The 20,773-nt window shown below is 47.7% G+C and overlaps 1 protein-coding gene across 1 annotated transcript; it reads right to left on the bottom strand.

Moving 5' to 3' along the window:
- Positions 1–1,687: 1,687 nt before the first annotated feature.
- On the bottom strand, positions 1,688–20,487 carry Vstm5 (V-set and transmembrane domain containing 5). The gene is made up of 4 exons (XM_036193210.1): positions 19,845–20,487; positions 3,478–3,804; positions 3,248–3,388; positions 1,688–2,753 (listed from the first exon to the last, which is right to left on the bottom strand). Exons 1-4 carry the CDS (start codon positions 19,930–19,932, stop codon positions 2,710–2,712), a joined length of 600 nt encoding a protein of 199 aa, XP_036049103.1. The 5' UTR covers positions 19,933–20,487; the 3' UTR covers positions 1,688–2,709.
- Positions 20,488–20,773: the final 286 nt, after the last annotated feature.

Here is a 20,773-nt window from a genome sequence, read left to right as displayed (position 1 = left end):
AGCCATCTCTCCGGCCCCAGCATTTGTCTTCCTGACACGAGTGTGCTCACACAAAATACTAGGACCTTAATTTCAGAACTATTTATTTTCATTAATTTTTAAAACTATTTTTCACAGTCTCTGAAACAACTTATTATTTAACATTACATTGGTCATTCTCTATAATTTATTATTTTCTTAAAAAAAAAAAAAAAAAGATAAAACTTTAGACCCTAGAATTTAAAAATGGAGTGGCTTCAGAGGTGCCCAGGAAAGCCACTTTCCAAACAGGGCAGTGGAGAAAATAACCCCACGAAGATTCTCCCAGGACAGTGTGAGTGCAGATGGTTTCCCCGTGGAAGCCTCCTTGGGATCCATTTCCTTTTGTCTCCTCTGTTCATGAGGCTTAGTCCCCTGACTCCCAGCCGGGTGTGTAGAGCAGCACAATCTTCGGCAGTGGAGAGCCAGGGTTTGAGAGGTATGTGTCCTTGCGTCCTCTGCTCCAGTGGAATGCGTGGAAACTGCCCTGGCCCAGTACCTCCTTCCTCAGCCTGCTGCTAGGAAAGGGGGCACAGGTGTGGATGCCTGGGCACAGGAAGTGGCAAGGATGAGTGCCTCTGCTGACTCAGGTGCACACCAACTGCTCCCTTTGCTGCTGACTGAGACCCTCTAGCCTGGCGCAAGGTCCTGTCTGAACCCTCCCCAGCCCTTTCCTCTAGCTCCGGATTTGGTCTTTAAGGAAAGGCTTCTAAATGGCTTCCCAGGTAACTCCCATTGTTCAGGACTATCCTCCATCTTCAGGGATTCTGCTGGGCCTGTTGACTGCCTACTTTTCCTCACAGAAGGAGTGGGCAGGAAGGATCCTGGAACCCTCACTTGCGTATCCAATTACCCCTCCCAACCAGTTGTATGCAGCTTTGCGGGGGAGACCCTAGAGCATATAAGTAGGAAAGAAAAGGTCTTCATCAAAGCAATCCTGAGGAAGTCATCATTGCCTCTGGGTGCAAACCTATTATTTTAAGGTCACCTCTGCACATATCTCCTCATCCAGTGCTCTGTAAGAAGCCTACTATATTCATTGGTTCCTGGGTGAACTTTGGTGGCACTGCACCTTGGTTGTTGGGACTTGAGAAGAGGCAGCTGATGTTTATGTCTCCCCAAGGAAAGGGATTTTAGCAACAATCCTTTAGCTGCCACACGGGAAGTAGAAAAGATACGGGCAGGCATTGGGACCTGAAAGGAAGGAAAATAAAAGGAATGTTCTGGGGCTGGGGTTTAGCTCAGTGGTAGAGTGCTTGCCTAGCAAGCGCAAGGCCCTGGGTTTGGTCCTCAGCTCCAAACAAACAAACAAACAAACAAAAAGGAATGTTCTAGCACACTTATCTTTGTATGCATGAATCTGCAGCCAAGGGCCTGCACATAATTACTGACCTCAGCTTCCATCATAGTTGGAGTGGTAGCTTTGATCTGCAGCCATGGATACTGATGCAAAAAGGGTGTGATGCCTGCTGCTAGAGCTTGGCAAATGGAAGTTGGGAAGGAGGCCCTTTCGAGTAAACATTGTGTCAGCAGCCTGAGAATGTGAAAGCCAAGGCCAACTCAGACCCAAGCCCTGATAACCAGGTCATTGAAAAAAATTTTAGATTTATGTTTTAAATTTTATTTCATGTGTATATATAGTACACCATGTGCATGCAATGCCCATGGAGACCAGATGAGGGCATCGGATTCCCTGGAACTGGAGTTACAGAAGGTTCTGAGCTACCGTGTGGGTGCTCAGTACTGAATCTGGGTCTTCTGCAAGAACAGCAAGTGCTCTTAACTGCTGAACCTTCTCTCTAGCTCTATCCCAGGACATTTTAACCTTTGCTACTTAATACAGCACTTTCCCATATAGCTTTCCAGATCCTTCAAGGATTCTCATGCTTTTCTCCAAGAGATCTAGGCTAATGCTGGCTTCCCCTCATGGCCTGTGAGGTAGGTGAAGGCCACACATTTTTTAGTCCTGGATCTGACTGGAGACAAGAGTTGGTGACGAATAGGATGTAGCTGCCCTGGTCAACATAAGCCATGTTTTCCTCACACTAAACCCAAGTTTAGGCCACCTAATTAATTTTGTATGAGGGAGGATGAGAGCACTATCTTGTTTCCTCAGTGTGCTCAGCTTCACTCTCTGCGGTGCAGCACACTGCAGCCCATCAGACTGTCTCAGAGCCTCGGGCTTGCTCACATTGTCTCCACAGCTGTGTTTATAGGACGAAAGATAGGGGGATGGAGGGTGCAGCAGTTTGCAGATCAGACAGGAGCACAAAGACACAGAGAGCATGTCCTAATGCTGATGCTCTAATGCTGGCCGCACATCAGCCCCTCTGTAGACACTCTGGCCCTGGAGACAGGGCCTCCTCCATCAGGCCAGCGTGGGGTGATAGCCAGTGCTGTAAGAAGCCACTAATGCCGCCTGCCTGTGTCATTGGTTAAGGATCAGCATGGCCCTGAAGCTGCAACCAAGGAAAATTCCTGGCTGAAAGCCTCAGTTGAACTGTTCCTTGAACTACACACAGGTCCTAGAGCTGGCTGTCTATAGAAAACTGCCACTTCAGCTGTCCCGCCAGGAAAGGGGTGCAGGCTAGGATGGTGAGAGGCTGCAGCAAGGACTGGCTCACTTTGTTCCTTTGACTGGAAAATACTGTTTTTCTCTTGAGGTAGCAGTGTAATTGGGCCCAGTCTTGGCTAACACTCAACGTCTTTCATTTCAAGCTCCTCAGTGGTGCTTTCTGCAAGCAAAAGACAAGTCAAAGGGTTGGGGAGATGGCTCAGTTGGTAAAATGCACAATCATAAGGACCTGAATCCAGAACCCCAGAACACATGTACAAAGCCTGGGCACACATCTGGAATTCCAGTGTTGGGGGCATGGGTGGAGACAGCAGAGTCCAGGGTTTATTGGCCAGCCAGTCTAGCCAATTGGTGATCTCCAGGTCAGAGAGAAACTGCCTCAAAAATAAGGGATGGAGTGTGCTCGAGGAAGAGACCTTGTATTGCCTGTGACACACACACACACACACACACACACACACACACATGCACACACAAATGCATGCACACACAAATGCATGCACACACACATGCACACACAAACGCATGCACACACACACACAGTCCAGAGGTTGAAAACCTACCACACAGTGGTTTCTTACAGTGAATGAAGTAACAAGTACCACCTGTGGCTTCAGAAGCATAAAGGGATTGTCACAAGGCCCAGAGCATTACCTTGGAGCTTGTGTCTCCTCTTCCTTTGGAATTTGTAGGCACACCGATTGCAGACCCACATGAGGCTGATGAGCACCGCAGCCACAGCAGCGAGCAGAGCAAAGAGAACAGCAACAAAGTGGAGGTCTTCATAGCGGATCTCTGCAGAGGGACAGGGGGAAGGCAAAGTCTCTCAGTACTACAAAGTCGCCCGCCTGTGCCTGCAGCTCAGGGAGTCCTGGGGCTCTTACCAGACACATGCAGTACAATTGTGCCGAACTGCCTGCTCCCTGGGTGCTCTGTGACAGTGATGACGTAGTAGCCAGAATCCCTCACACCCACACTGAAAAGCTGGATGGAGCCATTGTCGAAGGTGCAGACTCTGTCTCTGTGGCTTTGGGAGACATTGGCTGGGGTCCCTGGTTTCCACTCCACAATCTTCTGCACACCCCAGTTTGAGGTGTACTTCCACTCAATAGTGGGCACCCCATGACAGGCGTAGTCCACGGACAGCAGGATGTCTTCTTGGACAGTGGCATTGATGGCTGACCGTGGAATGTGCAGTGACACACCCTGACCTGTAGGGTACACATACGAACTCATACTCAATCAACGTATCAACTTCTTGATGAAGATTTATTGAGCACCTAAACAGAGCAACCTGCTGTGAGATAATGCTAGTGCACTGAAGCCAGTAAGCCAGGCTAACAGTGAGCAGTAGATGGGGATAGGCAATGGCTTGGGAAGACCTCCCTGAGAGAATGGCATTTGAGCTCAGACTCAGCGGACAAGCAAGAGGAGGAAGCCCCTGTGAAGGAAGATATGGGGCAGACGTCTTTGGCAGAAGTGAAAAGAGTTTTGATGCCTGTGTCCTGAGGATGAGCAGGATGTGTTTAAGGGTGGCCAGATCACTGAAGGCAAGAAGCACTGGGCAGAGCTTAGGATGCAAAGCTGGAGAACTGGAAAGGAGTCCAGACCATGTTCAGAGGTCATGGGAATGGCCGGGTGCCTTAGGCCCAACGATGATGCTAATATCTGCCATGGAGACCAGCCTGGGGGTTAGGGGATATGGGAACAAGAGAGGCCATCAGGTGGTTATTACAAAAGAGAGATACAAAATTAGAAAGGATGGTGTGGGGCTGGAAAGATGGCTCAGTGGTTAAGGGCACTGACTGCTCTCCCAAAGAACCTGGGTTCAAATCCCAGCACCCACATGCACATGGCACATGGCAGCTAACAACTGTCTGTAGCTCCAAGATATGCCATTCTCACAGACTTCCTGCAGGCAAAATACCAATGCACATAAAATAAAAGTAAACACATTAACAAAAATAAAGGACAGTGTGATTTAAGACATGCACTTGGAAGTACTTGGGACTGGAGCATGATCAACTGGATGTGGGTGTGGGGATGGATAAGGCAGAGGCATCAAGCAGGGGTTTCTGCAGAGTGTGTAAGGGAACAGCATTGCTATGTTGAGTACAGATGTGTTTCACAAATACTAAAGAGGTGTAGCTGGAGAGCTTCTCTCCGGGTCCCGTCAAGCCCCCACAGCCCACTTATAAAATCAACACACAGACACTTAAACTGTTTGGCCTAATGGCTCAGGCTTCTTGCTATCTAGTTCTTCTATCTTAAATTAACCCATATCTATTAGTCTATAAGTTTCCATGTGGCTCGTGGCTTACTGGTACTTTATATCCTGCTCCTCATGGCGGTGGCTGGCAGAGTCTCCTGACTCAGCCTTCTACTTCCCAGAATTCTCTTCTCTGCTTGTCCTGCCTATACTTCTTGCCTGGCTACTGGCCACTCAGCATTTTATTTATACAGAGTGATATCAACAACAAATAGTTACTATGTTGATCAACGCACACCAGACACCAGGCCCATGGAAGCCTCCAATAATTCATTGCCAGTTAATCAGTGGTTAAGCCTCAGGCTCATCGTGATTAGAAAGCCTGTCCAGGGTCAGTCTGCAGGGCTGAGGTCTACACATGGGCAGCTGACTTCAAAGCTCAAGCATTTACATCTAGACTCAACTAGAAGCCTCCCCACACAGGAAGGCTAGAGATGGGAGAGTGCTGTGCTGCCTAGTTTTATGTCAACTAGACACAGCTAGGGTCATTGGGAGGAGCGAACCTCAACTGAAAAAATTCCCACAGCAAGCCAGTAGTGCATTTTCTTGACAGATAACCCATGTGGGAAGACCCAGCACACTGTGGGTGGTGTCACTTCTGAATGGTGGTTCTGGAGTGCAGAAGAAAACAGGCTGAGCCAGCCATGAGCAAGGAAGCTGGTAAGCAGTGCCCCTCCATGGCCTCTGCTTCAGTTCCTGCCCTGAGTTCCTTCGAAGGTGGACTGTGGATGTGGAAGTGTCGGTGAAGTGCACCCTTTCCTCCCTGGGTTGCTTAGGGCCGTGGTGGTTTATCACAGTAATAGAAACCCTAACTAAGACAGTTTCCCCTTCACTTCCTGGTTAGCTTTCTCATGCTCTGGTGCCCTGGATCCCTGCTGTTGGCTATAAGCAACCCCACTGTAATGTTTCCAGGCCCTTTCTATTGTCCTACGCCGTTGATAACAGTATCCCTCTTGTACCCATTTCCCAAGGCCGGGCTGGGTAACTAAAACAATGCAATGGATTTCATGCTAAAATATGGGTAGTAAGGTCATAGAGATGGTCCAGTGTGTTAGGAACTAGTCACCTTATGGCCTGATGTTCAGTCCTGAGACCCACATGGTGGGAGAAATCTGACTCCTTCAAGTTGAGCTCCACAGTCCCCATGGAATGTGTGGGCACGAGTGCGTACCTTTTCCACACAAAATAAATAAATTCAGTAAAAATCTAAAAATAATGACTTTCTAGAGTCATTCTGCCAAGAAACAGGAGTGCATTTACTTTCTCCCTCTAATTATGATACAACAAGGAATGAATATTTGATTTGTCTCCACTTCCTGTCACTGTGTTCCTAAAACCCTGGACTCTTCAGAGTGATGGGGGTGCTGCTGAGTCTCTGTGCACACAGCATGACTGCTGGCTGGCCACCCTAGACAGTTCCGGGATTGGACTGGCCACCGGGAAAGCCAAGGAGTGACTGGAATGTTGGAACTTTAAGTCCCTCTCCCAGCCTTCAGGGAGGGGAAGGGGCTGTTCTTTCAGTGGTCTGCACACAGTCACTCATGGAAAACCCCAAAGGACAGTGCTCTGAGAGTTCTGGAGAGTCAAACACACAGATGCCCGCAGGGAAGCTCACCCAGAATCAGTAAAAAGCCCATGTGTGCAGCTGACTTCAAAGCTCAAACATTTACATCCAGGCTAAACTAGAAAACCAGTGGCTGGCAGTGGAAGGGACAGATGTCTCCCACACACAGGCGCCAGAGAAGCCCTCCCTTCCACACCCCCTTTCCTGAGTCTGTCTTCCTCTAGTGTTCATCTACAGTATGTGTACAATCGTCATGAATGAGTAAATGTAAGGACAGTATTTCTACATGTTTTATGAGCTGCTATTAGTTGAGTGCGAAGAGTGGGGCATGGTAACTTGTGACATGTGGCCAGGCAGTTGAAAGCACAGAGACAACCTGGGACTTTTTAAAAACAGAGTTATGCGGGTTAGGGATTTAGCTCAGTGGTAGAGCGCCTGCCTAGCAAGCACAAGGCCCTGGGTTCGATCCTCAGCTCAACAATAAACAAACAAACAAACAAACAAATAAATAAATGCATGTCATTTAAAAAAAAAAAAAAAAAAGAGCCAGGCAGTGGTGGCGCACGCCTGTAATCCCAGCACTCGGGAGGCAGAGGCAGGTGGACCTCTGTGAGTTCGAGGCCAGCCTGGTCTACAGAGCTAGTCCAGGACAGCCTCCAAAACTACAGAAAAACCCTGTCTCAAAAAACAAACAATCAAAGAAAAAACAAACAAACAAACAAAAAAACAGAGTTATTTCTTTGTGTGTATGTATTGCCTGCATATATGTATATGCACCACCACATACATGTCTGCTCCCTACAGAGGCTACAAAAGGGTGTCAGATCCCTTGGGACTGGAGTTACAGATGTGAGCTGCTATGTGCTTGCTGACTACTGAACCCCTGTCCTCTGCAAAAGCAGCAGATGCACCATCTCTACAGCCCCACCCTGGGGCTTTTGATCGGCATCTGAAGAGCAGGGCAGCTTTGAGGACTGAACCATAAGGAAGTAAGTCACAGATACCCTGAGACCTCAGAGCAGTTGGTCTCAGACATATGCATGCTATCACCCACTCCTGAGATTTAGCTTTGGAATAACACCATTTTCTTAGTATGTGTTGACTTATTTATGGGTGTGGCTGTGTGAGTGTGTGCCATGTGTGAGTGTGTGCCCTGTGTGCCATGTGTGGAGTGAGACCTCTCCTTCCACCACGTGGGTCCTGAGGATGAACAGATTGTCAGTGTTGGTGAAAGCACCTCTATCCACTGAGCGGTCTCTCCAGCCCTGTGAATGACACTGTTTGCTAATGTACAGTGTGTCTTCCAAGTTCCTTCACTGTTCACAGAATGACCTGTTGTGCTTGTGTTCTTACACTGAATCCGATCACCACGTTTGGTCTCAGGCCATGTTAGTCCTCTTTAATCCCCCAAAGCTCCTACACCTTAGAGATGGTGTGAGACTTTCACAACAATGTTTTAAAACATCTTACTCTACATTGTTTGGAAACAAGATAAAAGCACCGTAAAAGTGAGGTTTTCATGTAGCCAGTTCAGAAAACAAATACCAGAAGTTTGTCCCACGGCTAGGGGAACTAAGTTGGCTAGATCACCTGGGTTGTGGTTGGCATGTCACCCCTTTTCTCTAGAGACCACGTGACTACCTTGTTAGGCAACACTGGTGCATTTGGAGTTTTGTCCTCTGTAGATGTACTTCACCTCTGTGGCTAGTTCACAGATGGCTACAGCAGTAAACCCATGCTTTTTTTGTTTTTTTTTTCTTTTGAGACAGGGTTTCTCTGTGTAACATCACTGGCTGTCCTGGAACTCAACTTGTAGACCAGGCTGGCTTCAACTCAGAGGTCTGCCTACCTCTGCCTCCCAAGCACTGGGATTAAAGGCCTGCACCACCATGCCTGGTGATTTTTTTTTTAATTTTAATTTAATTTTTAAAATTCTATCATTCTTCTAAATGTATTGGCTAGTATTATTCATTATTCTGTTAAAAATAATAATAAAAAAGCCATTTCTCAAGACAGATGTCTCAAACAAGATAGAAAGGTTTGACCTAATGCATGCCTCCCAACCCCAGTATAAAGAGAGCTATTTCTCAGGATTAGTACAGTGGCCCGTAATCCCAGAATTTAGGGAACTGAGGCAAAGCATGGGAAATTTCAGGCCAGCCTACATCACGTCCCAGACCAGTCAGAGCTACATAGTAAGACTCTGTCTGAAATTCAAGAGGGATGGAGATATTCTTCTTGGTGTTCAGGTAGACTTGTGGATTACTTTTTCAAATTTACTCTGTCATACTGATATCATGTAACACGTCCTCGGAGGTAGCTACGTTTGGCCAATAGGAGATTCTTTAGGCCTGTTAAATGTTCTTTGGAATATCCTTGCTGATTTTTCAGCACTTTCTTGGACTGATTGCATTTTAACAAGGACCCTCATGTCTCAAAGCCAAAGAATGAGAAACAAAGATGATTCTGACACCAAGCCAAACTGGTGACGGGATCTCTGAGGGCTAGTGGTGAGATCTCTGGAAGGTAATGTTAAGGAGACCACCTAGAGCCAGTGGTCTTCTTGAATCCAGTGCTCCACCACTTGTAGTGGCCACGTGACCACATTTGGGACAGAAGCCTGGACCAGTGCTATGACAGGTGCATCTCAGCCTCTCTAGGTATAGACTTCCTGGCCAACATTACCTCCGGATGAGAATTTAGAGAGCTCAGCTTCCAGCCTCTGCCAGGACTCCCCCTCAAAGACAGTCTGCTCAAGGGTCCTTCAGGAAGCTGCCCTTCAGCCCAGCCTGGATAGTAATTTGAATCACAGGAGCTGTCCAGAGTTGGAGCGCGTCAGCTACCTAAGGGCCATGCCTCTGACTGCTGGCCGTTCCCAGGACAACTCTCACTCCGGCCAGTGTGGGACACTTCGTTGTCCTTGAACAAAAAACACAGGGCTGAGTGTAAGGCTGAGTGTATCCTGGGATAAGTAAGAAAACAGGTCAAATTCCAGGTCATATCTGGAGCGTCAGACTCCTGTGTGTCTTCATCTTGTGCCTCCTGTAACCAGCACAATATGGGGCACATGGTCAATCAATGTCTGTTGAATCAATGAATACTCAAGTTACAGTGAGAAGTGCCAGTGTTTTCTCCCAGGAAAGCGCATCTAACAGCCAGTGTGTATCTGTGTGTGTGTGTCTGTGTGTGTGTGTGTGTGTGTGTGTGTGTGTGTCTGTGTGTGTGGGGGGGCAGGGCCTGGAATTAAAGATTTACTTTTTTTTTTTTTTTTTTTTTACTTATTTGTGTATGTGTGTACCTGTGCGTGTGAATGTGTGTGCATGTGCGTGTGCATGAGAGAGAGAGAGAGGATTCTGGGCATCAAACTCAGGTTCTCTAGTTCACACAAGTGTCTTTACCTGCTGAGTTGTCTCTTCAGCCCAGAATCTAGGCTTTCTGTGTTTGATATACTTTACAAGCTATGTATGTATGTATATATGTATGTATGTATGTATGTATGTATATATGTATGTATGCATCTATCTATCTATCTATCTATCTACCATCTATGTGTCTACCTATCTACATATTTATGTATATATCTACTTAGTATCTATACATATATGTATGTATCTATATGTAGGTATCTATCATCTATCACTGATTATTATTTTTACCTATTATTTCATTTATCAACTATTATTATTTATTATCTATTATAGTCATTTATATATGTTTTTATAACCTATAAGTCATCTACCTACTGTCATCAATCTATAACCTATCATTCATCTATCCATCATCCATATATCAATTTATCATCTATCATCTGTCAATCCATTTATCATTATCATCTATTTTTTTTAAGTATCTCTGTATCCTCTATTATCTATTTTAATCTATCAATCATCTATTATCTCTCAATTTATTTATCATCTATCTACCCATCACCTATCAATCTCTCTATCCCTCTATTATCTATCAATCAATCAACCTAGCTATCTATTCACTTGTGTGAGTTGGGGTTCCTGTTATGTGGTCCTGGCTGTCCTGAAATTTGCTTTATACACCTGACCTTGAACTTGCAGTGACCTCTCTTCCCTTAAGTGCTGGGATTGCAGGATTGAAAAACTACACCACCCTTTTACATTGAATCATTTTTAATTATTTATTTTAGGTTTCTTGTTTTGTTTTGTTTTGGTTTGGTTTTTTTTGAGGCAAAGTTTCTTGTAATACAGGCTGGCCTTGAACTCTTGTTCCTTCTGCCTGGGATTTATAGTTGAGTGCTACTACACCCAGCTTTTTCTTTTCTTTTCCACTTAATCTTAGCCAAAAGGCTGAGAAACATGATTTTTTTTTTTTTTTTACATGTTTCAAATGGGAATCAACAATACACCCACAGATCCACTCTGTGTACAGGTGGGGTTTTATTGCAGCTCAGCCTGGTCTGTGACTATCTTATCCATCATCTCTTTATCTTTGTTTCCTATGCCTCTGACCTCAGATGTGAGTAGCAATTACTCTATTACTGTAAGATTAGAGAGAGATCTGCTGACAAATTTGCATTCCAATCCCTGTGCCGCTCTGTGTTTGTTAGGGTTACTGACAGGCTAGTGTGCAGGGAGACCACCAACCCCTTTAGTAGCCCCCAGCACAGGGCCTGGCACCCGACTGGAGCTCAAGTGTACTCTGAAGATGAGTAAATGACTGTACGCAGGTCCTGCTTGTCAAATTGTTACAGTTTGGGGAGGCCAGTGGGAGAGGATGTGTTGAGCTGGCAGGGGGACCCCTTTCTCATCTCTAGGCCTGCCAACAGACAAATGTCTAGGGAAGAAATGACAGGTTTAAGCAGCAACTAAATACTCATGTCCTTGCCAGATTCTGCCACTCTTGACCCAGGTAAAGTTGGAATTTGGAAGACATCTTTGTGTGAAGGCAACCAAATACTGGCTGGATGTTTTAGCTGCCAAGAACCCTGTTAATGGCTGACATGCTCACACAGTTCACCCTTCAGCAGTCCCTGCCATCTTGCTGATTCATGACCGTGAGAAGCAACCCCAATTCAGGCCAAATTCAAACACCCTGGGCAGGGGGAGGCTTAGGTTGCCAGGCTACCCCCTTGACAAAAATTCAGAATTTGTACCCCCATCGTAAAAAACACTCTAAAAGAGCAAACCATCATTGCCTATGAATGGCATCTCAGGGCTCCAGACCCATATCACAGTCCAAAAACCAAGGGTGGGAAGTTCAACAACTCTGCCATTATCAGATTGGCCAAGATCAAGAACTTTGATAACATTATGCTGTCAGGGGTGTGTATAGAAGTTATACCCAAGCATCTCTGTTGATTGTAAACCAGTGGGAGGCTGGTTGGAAAGCCTGACCTAGCACTGGCCTCCTCTGGGGCGCCTTTTCATTACCACACTTCTCACAGCCTGTACGTCCTTACATGTGTGACTACCGAACATCTCTCCCCTTTAGATTGTAGCTTAGCCTGCTTGGTCTATGTTGCACGCCAAGAATCCTGCAGAGCACCTGGCGCATGAATGGGAATTCCTTAGCAGTGGCCTTCCCTTAAGGGGTTATGCAGCTGGCCTGCAGGTATGGGGTGCAGAATGTAGAACCAGGCCAAACTGGTTGGAGCTCAGGCCCATAGCTTGCTCTGGTGAGAACCTCAGGACCCAATTTACCTCCCCTGTTGTGTCTAAAATCAGCAGTGACTCCTGTGTTTAACATGTGCATGTAAGCATGCACATCCCTGCTCCCATGGTCCCCACAGAGCCCAGAACCTTACTTTCTTGCAGATGACAGCCACACACAGAGAAAAATCCAGGGCATCAAGGCTTTCAGAGGAGATGAGTTGGCCAAGGTAGGTTCCAATCCCAGCCTACTCTTTACTGTTGTGACCCTGGCCTAGTTACGGTGAATCCACAGACAAGGCCTTTGTTCCACATCTGTAATAATGTTTGACATAATGGCCGTAGCCACTTCATAGGCCTGGTGTGTTAGAAGAATCAAAGTGAAGTTGCAAACGTCAAAGCCAGCCCAGGACCCCAAACCCTCCAGTAAGTGTAGAGTATGTGGTAGGCACAGGCTCAGGCAGTCCTGCCTACATGAATGCCAACAGGAAGACACTGGCTATACACTTCAGGCTGCTGCAAACATACCAGGAAACCCCTCCCCCTTTTTGAGATAGGGTCTCGTTATGCTGCTCCAGCTGACCTGGAACTCACAGAGACCTTCCTGCCTCTATTGTGATTAAAGACATACACCACCCTGCCCAACAGAACCCCCACAATTTTTAAAATAAAGAAAACAGACAAACTTATGCTCCTGACCCTGATGAGGTCACTCAGCAGTCTTGCAGAAGAGGACAGCTCTGTGTCCTCTCCTGCTAGAGCATGCCTTTCTCTGGGTAACAGGGACAGGGTGGTGAGGGATCTGCCAGCAAGCAAGGGGAGGGGGCAAAGGAGGCACGATGCCAGCCAAGGAAGACAGGAATTACGAATGGTGCAGAAGACCCAGTGTAGGATCTAGCTTGACATGACTGCAACCATCTTGGTTACAATCCCATCCTGCCCATCAGCTCACACTGGCATATGTCTGAAGTCTTACAGAATAAACAAAGTTATTAAGATAGTCAGTTAAGGGTTGGGGATTTAGCTCAGTGGTAGAGCGCTTGCCTAGCAAGAGCAAGGCTCTGGGTTCGATCCTCAGCTAAATAAATAAATAAATAAATAAATAAATAAATAAATAAATAAATAAATAAAGTCTATCAGTTTGTTTTCTTCTTTTTTGAGAAAGCCCATATATGTTCAATTTCCTTTGACCTCCTTTGTCTCCTCCCACCCCTGCTTTTTTGAGGCAGAGTCTCCTGTAGCCCAGGTTGTCCTTGAAATCACTATCTAGTAAAGATGACCTTGAACTCCATATCCCCCTGCCTTTACCTCTCCACTGCAGGGTTAGGGTTATATACTGCCATGACCACTTTATACCAGAGATTGCCAGCAACCGGCAGAAGCTGGGAGAGGCCTGGAGTTCTTCACAGGCCACCCGCACTTCAGCTTTCAATTCCATTCAGAGTTAAGTGGCTAAATGGTCCAGCTGCGGGAATAGAGTGCCTCTGTGGCTTTTGTCTCCAGGAGTCATGGTCCTGGGGTATTTAGTTTCCCAAGTGCAATTGCCTTGACTATGGAAGGCCTCAATGCTGGTTCCAACTTTCTGTTAGACTCCATCTCCCATGATTACATCTCACCCCCAACTCCAATCACCCCAAATTATGGGCCACTCCCCAGTGGCCTTAATCTCAGCTCAGCTCACCCCCTCCCCAGTCTCAGGGCCATTGTCTCTCTTCAAAGACTGTCATAAGTGTCATCTGTTCTGCCTGCCAGGCCTGAACTTTAACCCTGTTATATGAAGAGTCGTCTGGCAGATCAGGCCACGCCTGCCTGCTGCAGCTTTTCTCCAGGTACAGGTGTGAGGAGCTGACAGGAAATGCCCGCTCTGACCTTTCCCCTGCCACCTAGGAATCAAAAGCAACTCACCCACATGCACATACTGTGGGTTACTCATCAACCTTAATGCATGGCACTGCCCCCGCACCCCCAAACCTATCATTCTGACAGCTCCATTTGTCCAATGGGAAACTGAAGCCTCCCTGGTTTTGGAGGCCCGGCACTCTACCTGTGACTTTCAATAATTCCCCTAATATACCTTATACTCTGAAGGATACCTTCTCTCAATACCTTCATCTCAAGCCTCTATTCTGTGTCTAACTCACCTAATATAAAGGAGAAAAAATTCTAGCTGAAGAATATCTCAGAAGTCTCATCACAAAGGCTATCAAGGGGCTGGATGATGGGGAAAGGCGAGGGGAAGTTTGGGATTCTGCTTTCAGGCCTTGGCTTGAGCCTAGGGCAGGGCTCTCACTAACCTAAGGCTGTCTGCGCAGGAGGACAGAGCAAGCTTCTTGTTAGGCCCTCACAGTGCTTGGTGTCCAGGGCTCTATCTCCCTCCTTCTCCAGTACTAGAGTTTATTCCAACAACTTCCACCTGAGACCCATGACCTTCCCAAGCTCCATCTTCTTAACTGGCAGGGTGCTGAGCAGGAGAGGAGGTGGATGTGGACTCCCTGGGAACTGGGCTGCTGGCCGGCCTGAGAGTCCCCAGACTTGGGTCCCCCAGAAAAACAGCATCAGGAAAGGAACACTTAGGCATTGCTGCCAAATGACAGCAGACATTCTGAGAGAAGAGTGATTGGAAAGTGACTTTTTCCCATGATGGAGTTCATGAGTGGGGAAAGTACCCAACAGCCCCGTAGGGCACAGGAAAGAATGATCCCCTCTTCACTGGCCAAGGACAGGAGTCTCCCCTGCAGCTCTGGCTTTCTCTGCTCCTCTACTTATTTAGCTATCAAGACTTCCTCTTTAAGACAGTCCTCCCTACTCCAAACCAAGCCCCAATCTCAATGCCCAGTGCTAGGCATTCACCCTCTTGGGATTAGACTTTCCCAGGAGATCCGTCAGAACTTCTAGCTTCTGATGGCCAGTCATAGTAAGTGTTCAAGAACTTCTGAGACCAGTGAGACCAAAGCAAAGTAGCCTTGTGCCCTTCCCTAAACCCTATAGGAGAGTCGTCTGTGTGGGGGAAACCACATAGTAAGCAGGAGTCTAGGACAACGGCCGGTGTTTTGAGAGAGAAAGGTGGGGGACACAGGGCACTTCTGGGCCAGTTCTCCCCCTAGGACCAGACTAATGGACATTGTCTAGGAGAGACATGCTCTGCCTGGACACACTTTAGCTGGAGAAGCTCAAAGGCAGGTCTCTGCCCTGGGCCATGTTGGTCTTACTGGTCTGGAATAGGGGACAGACAACTGTCTTTCTTTTGAGAAATTACTTAATTGTTTTATTGTATCTTGTATGTGTGAATGTTTTGCTTTCGTGTATGTATATGCATCCTATGTGTAACTGGTACCCATGAGTGTCAGAAGAGGCCATTAGATTTCCTTAAAACTGGAGTTACAGGTGGTTATGAGCCACTACGTAGGTGCTGGGAATTGAACCTCTGGAAGAGCAGCCAGTGCCCTTAATTACTGAGCCATTCTAGTGCCGGTCGCCTAAAAGCATTTGTTTGTTTGTCTGTTTGTTGTTTTGTTGTTTTGCACCTGTTTTTCTGAGCAAATTCTAATGTGCAGCACTGTTTTGGACCCACTGAGCTCCCATCCTCCCTGTCCTTGCCCTGTGAATTGAGGGCTTACAAGGCCGGAACTGCCTCTGAACCTCTGAGATTTCCCTCTGCCATCTAGGGACTCTTCATAGGCTGGCTTCTCTGTGTCAGCTCGGGGCAGGCCTGAGCTACCCCATGGTACTCCTCAGCAGGCAGCCGTTCTCCACTGGCTGGACCTATGGACAAGAAATGTCCTTTCTGATCCATTTTGTCATCTCCCCTGTGTCCCGAGAGCTGACTGGTGTCTAGCAGACTAGGGAATCAGTTATGAGAAAGCCACTTTGAAACTCTGAACTTGGCAATTCTCCCTCTTCCTATTCCCGTTTTAGCTATCTATGTAAATACAGGCACACACCACAGAACTGTGGGCCACAGATATGTCTACCTCCTCCTGGTGACATCAGAGATAGCGTGGTTTCTGTGAGCCCCTCTCAGGTGCTCTCATGACACCCAGATCAGCTAATAATGTAAGTCTCAGAATGTATGCCCATCTTAATGGCACAGCTACGCTCTCCACCCCCAATCCATGTTCCAGGAGGAAAACCCAAGACCAGGGCATCTGTGGTTTTGATGAGGGAGGGATCTCGCCCTGGCCTTCAGGCTGTCATTGTCTTGCTTTGTCCTGGCGTAAGAGAGAAGGCGGATTTCTCATCTTTCCTAAGTTTGTGGAGACACTTTCACTCTACGCCTTCCATTTCTGTCCTCCCAAACTCGTATCCATCCTACATAAAAAACACATTTTATCTCAGTAGCCTTGAAAGTCTGAACTCACTCTGGAATTAACTCTAAAGTTAATTCTGAAGTCTTCCTTAAATGTTGTCTAAAAGGAAGATGTGGGTGAGCTGTCAGGGACAGTTCATCCGGAAGCAAGGTCCTTGCTGGCTGTGCTCTGGGAATAACAGAAACTATATATTCCAAAACACAGTGATGCGACCACCACGTGACAGGGCAGAGATTGTCACTTCCTTAGGAAGAAACTAACGGACGACAGGGGAGATGGGTTCCGAGCTTACTAAGACACCCTGTAAAGACCAGAGAGTTTCTTTGGTTGGAGGCTCTGCCTTCAGACACGCTAAGGTGACCCCTGATGTTCCTCCAGGAGGCCTGTGTCCACTATCTGGGCAGTGGACACTGAAACAATGTCCCTTCCTCTCTTCTTTGTACCGAGGCCATCCTGAAGCTGCCAGGCCAGGTAAGCCAGGCAAGCTCACTTTCCTGTTTGGAGGACTATGTCTATAGCTGCACAGCTTTGTGGGTCAGTTGAGCAGGACCTAAGACACCCACATTCTTCCTTCATTTTGTCATTTTGTCCTGGCCCCTTCAGTTTAGATTGACAGTGTTTCTGTTGGGGTGGCTGATTAGTGCCTAGGTTCACACACATACTTATCAAGGCTGTTCACTACACCCTTGCTGTTCTCTTCCTGATATTCCTTTATTATCATTATCATTATCATTATTATTATTATTATCATTATTATTATTATTATTATTGCCACACCTTTAAGCTCTGACTTCTTTTTATTTGTTTGTTTTTGATAAGGTCTCACTATGTAGTCCTAGTCGGTCTAGAATTCATAATGTAGACCAGGCTAGCCTTGAACTCCTAAGCGCTGGGATCAAAGATATGCACCCAGCTCAATTCATTTCCCCCACCCCCTTGGATTTGCTAGAAGCATCCAGGAAGAACCAAGCCCCTTCTTCAACACTTTGCTTAGAAATCTCCTCAGCTAACAACCAGCTGCATCACTAGCAACTTCTACCTTTCATAAAACACTACAAAGACAACTCAGGCTGGACCTTTGCTACTTCACATGAATTCTGTCACCATTGCTCAACAACACTCCTTGTTTCTCTGTGAGACCTCACCAGAACTTCCCTCTCCTCAAAGCTTTGCAAGCCTCCACCCAGTAACTGGTTCTACAGCATTCGATGCTTATGACAGTAGCTCCCCGCTTCTCAACACAGCTCTCTAGTTTGGGCTGTTGGAAGATTCTATGGACCGATGACTGAGGCGACAGGCATTTATTTCCTTCTCTCAGTTCTGGAGGGGGAAGTGCAAGATCCAGGGTACTTAATACAGTCGTATTTTATTTTATCTAAAAACTATTTTTACCCTTGTTTATTTGGGTGAATATTACTCATGTGGATCCATGTGTGCCATGGAGAGTGTGGCCCTCACAGGGCAACCTTATGAGAGCAGTTCTTTCTTTTCACCTGGTGGGTCAGGGGTCAACTCAGGTCACCAAGACTGGTTGGTGAAAAGTGACTTTACCTGCTGAGCATCTCACTGATTTACTGAATACCCTCCTCCTGGTTTATTAAATTGCTCCCTGTGTTCCCACCAGCAGAGGAAGAGTTCGGATCTCACCACAGGGGTTCCAACTTCACACCAAGGGCCCTACCTCCAAATAACATCACAACAGAGTTTTCAACCAATGCATTTGGGGGCATATATTTAGTTCATAACAACAACACCATTTACAGTGAAAAGGCTTCCAAATACAGGAATTTTGTGTGCTTGGGGGCGTGTTTTAACACAGGCTTTTGGGAATGAAGCTTCATTCTCTCATTTCATTTTCTTTTTCTTTCTTTCTTTCTTTTTTTTTTTTTTTTTAGCTTTTTTAAAAAACAAAACAAAACAAAAAAACAGTGCTTGGTGGATAGCACAGGGCCTTGTTCATGCTAGGAAAGAGCTCTGCGGTTGTACTCCACCCTAGCCCTGGACTGGAGGATGCAGGGAGCCAGGGAGAAGAGGACAGGCTCACATCACTAGGGTTGGCCTCCAGCCCAGGCCTCATTTGAGAAGAGTAGCTCCCGGCTAGTATGGGGCAAACACTGGGGACTGATCAGAGTGGACAGTGCTGGTCCTCCTGGAGCTTATGGCTGTGTGGGACCATCACCAGGTGATGCAAACTTTCACCTGCTCTTCAGGCTTACATGTCTGGGACATCCTGTGTTCCCTCTGTCACACGGTCATGGTGGCTCCTATCCAACTCTAGGTCCAGGTAAGAGTGCTTTCCTTCCATAGAGAGCTCTGGTTTCCCAAATCTGAGTTCTAAGTGTTCCCAGAAGGCAGCACCCACCTCCTCCAAAGGCCACTTCAAAGAAAAAAAACTGTTAACTACAGTTTTTAACTACAGATACAGGGGTGTATCTACTGTGTGTGGCCTGCTTGCTTCCTGCAGGGAGAAGCCAGGGTTTGGACATCAGCATATGTACCAAGAACAAGAAAACACTGGGAAAGGTCACTGCCTAGATTCCCGACTGCTGGACTGACAACCGGGCTATGTCCTGCTCCCAGCTGCCGGAACAACAGACGGTTCCCAGTCTTACGTCTTGGAAACTCCAGCGCTGTCCTCCAGTAAAAGACCTGGAGGCTCAGTGTGGCCCTGGCTTCACTACACACCAGGCAGGTTGTCACCTTGTCCAGGCAGGGTGGCCTTCCTGTGCTTCAGTTCCAGTATTTGTAGAACACAGAGAAAAGGCTCTGAGGAGGCTTGTAGAGCCCCCGGATCTGTGAACAAAAGGACTCGAGAAAGGCCAGCTCTCCCTACTGGCCCTCACAACCCCAGCCGCCCCACTCTGGCCCTATCTACACCTCTGTTGACTGATCTGTAAGATGGGAGCGGTAGTACTGATAGTCCTTGAACAAGAAAGTAAACTGTACCGGAATCAGTCATGTCTACAAATGATGATGGACACGTGCTACACTCCAACTCCAGGGATTCAGCGCTGGATCACCAGGCACCTTCTCAGGTCTCATGTTCCAGAGAACCAACCCCAGGATCTCTTTTCCTGACCCCAGGCTCTCTGGAAGTCCTGTTAAGGAAGGTCCATGGGACCCAGGAAACCCACAGAGGGTGTGTCTACCACCAGGGGCTGGTGGTAAGCCACCTCGGGGTTTGCAGTCCGGTTATTTCCAGGAAGAAAATAGAAATTTCTGCCCAGGAGGCCAGAGCCCTGCAGCAAGCAGAGTTATCTCCAGGCCGGCTTCCTGCTCCGATAACAGCAACATCGGCCCAGGGCACCAAGGGAGACTTGGCTCGGCCTAGGACTCTGCAGCCGCGCCCCTCCAGCCTGGAGGCAGTGAAATGACCCTAGCCTGCATCTCCTCCCCCGGCTGGCCCGCCCCCGAGGGGTCGCCCCTTCCTGTGATGTTGTTCCCACCTGACAAGTTGCTCCCCACCTGCGAAGTCTCCCAGTCAGGTACTCACTCTGCAGACAGCGGGCGGCGGCCACCCAGAGCGCGAGCAGCCCCAGCGGGATGCCGTGAGTCCTCCTCCCGCACCACTGCGGCCTCATGAAGGAGCAGTCGGCGACACTGGCCCCGCATGGGCCTCGAGGAGGTAGCTGGGCCGACTGCTCGCCCTCGGCGCTCCGCAGTGCGCCAGCCTGGCCTCTCCAGCCTCAGCTCCGCAGCTCGCAGCTCCGCACTTCCCAGCTCCTGCAGCTGCTTCAGCGCCAGACAGAGGTAGATGAGCAGGTTGTACTCTGGTTGAACCAGTTCCCAGGAGAGAGGGAAGAAAGGAGGAAGGGAAGAGGGAGGGAGGAGAGAAGGAAGGACCATGAATATGGAAAGATATCAGATAATAGGAAGGCACACACTCTGAGGCACTAATGGCAAATAATGAGCAATTTCCTGAGAGTCACACCCATTGTATCAATTCAAGGTTCAGTGCAGGGAGGTGGCTAGGAGAGAGGGCTAGTGCTAGCTGTTGCCCGAGGACCCAAAGCGACAATCTGAAGACTGCATGGGCAAGGGGAGATTTTTAGGAAAGCCAAGTGACAGCCGGAGGTGGGGGTGAGCAGTAAGAGGTGATAGAGGGGAAGACTCAGGCTGGCTCTGTGTGGGGTATATGGACAACAATGCCATCCATCCATCCATCCATCCATCCATCCATCCATCCATCCATCCATCCATCCAGGAAAGGGCTCTGAAAGCTGCTTGCTGCTCAGGACCGGGCACAGGTGGGCAATTTGGTCCCTCATAGGACAGTGGTGGAATGATGTCAGCGCCGATCTGGAAACAACCACACTGATTTGGAAAGCCCCTAGAGGTGGCCCACACCTGCAGTCCTAGCATTCTGGAAGCTACAGGAGTGACTAGGTACTTTAGGAATCCTAGCAAGGGGTGGAGCCTGGA

Source organism: Onychomys torridus, chromosome 7, assembly GCF_903995425.1.
Source record: "Onychomys torridus chromosome 7, mOncTor1.1, whole genome shotgun sequence".
Taxonomy (NCBI): Eukaryota; Metazoa; Chordata; class Mammalia; order Rodentia; family Cricetidae; genus Onychomys; species Onychomys torridus.
Note: the sequence above shows the minus strand (reverse complement) of the source record. Positions and strands in the feature narration are given on the sequence as shown.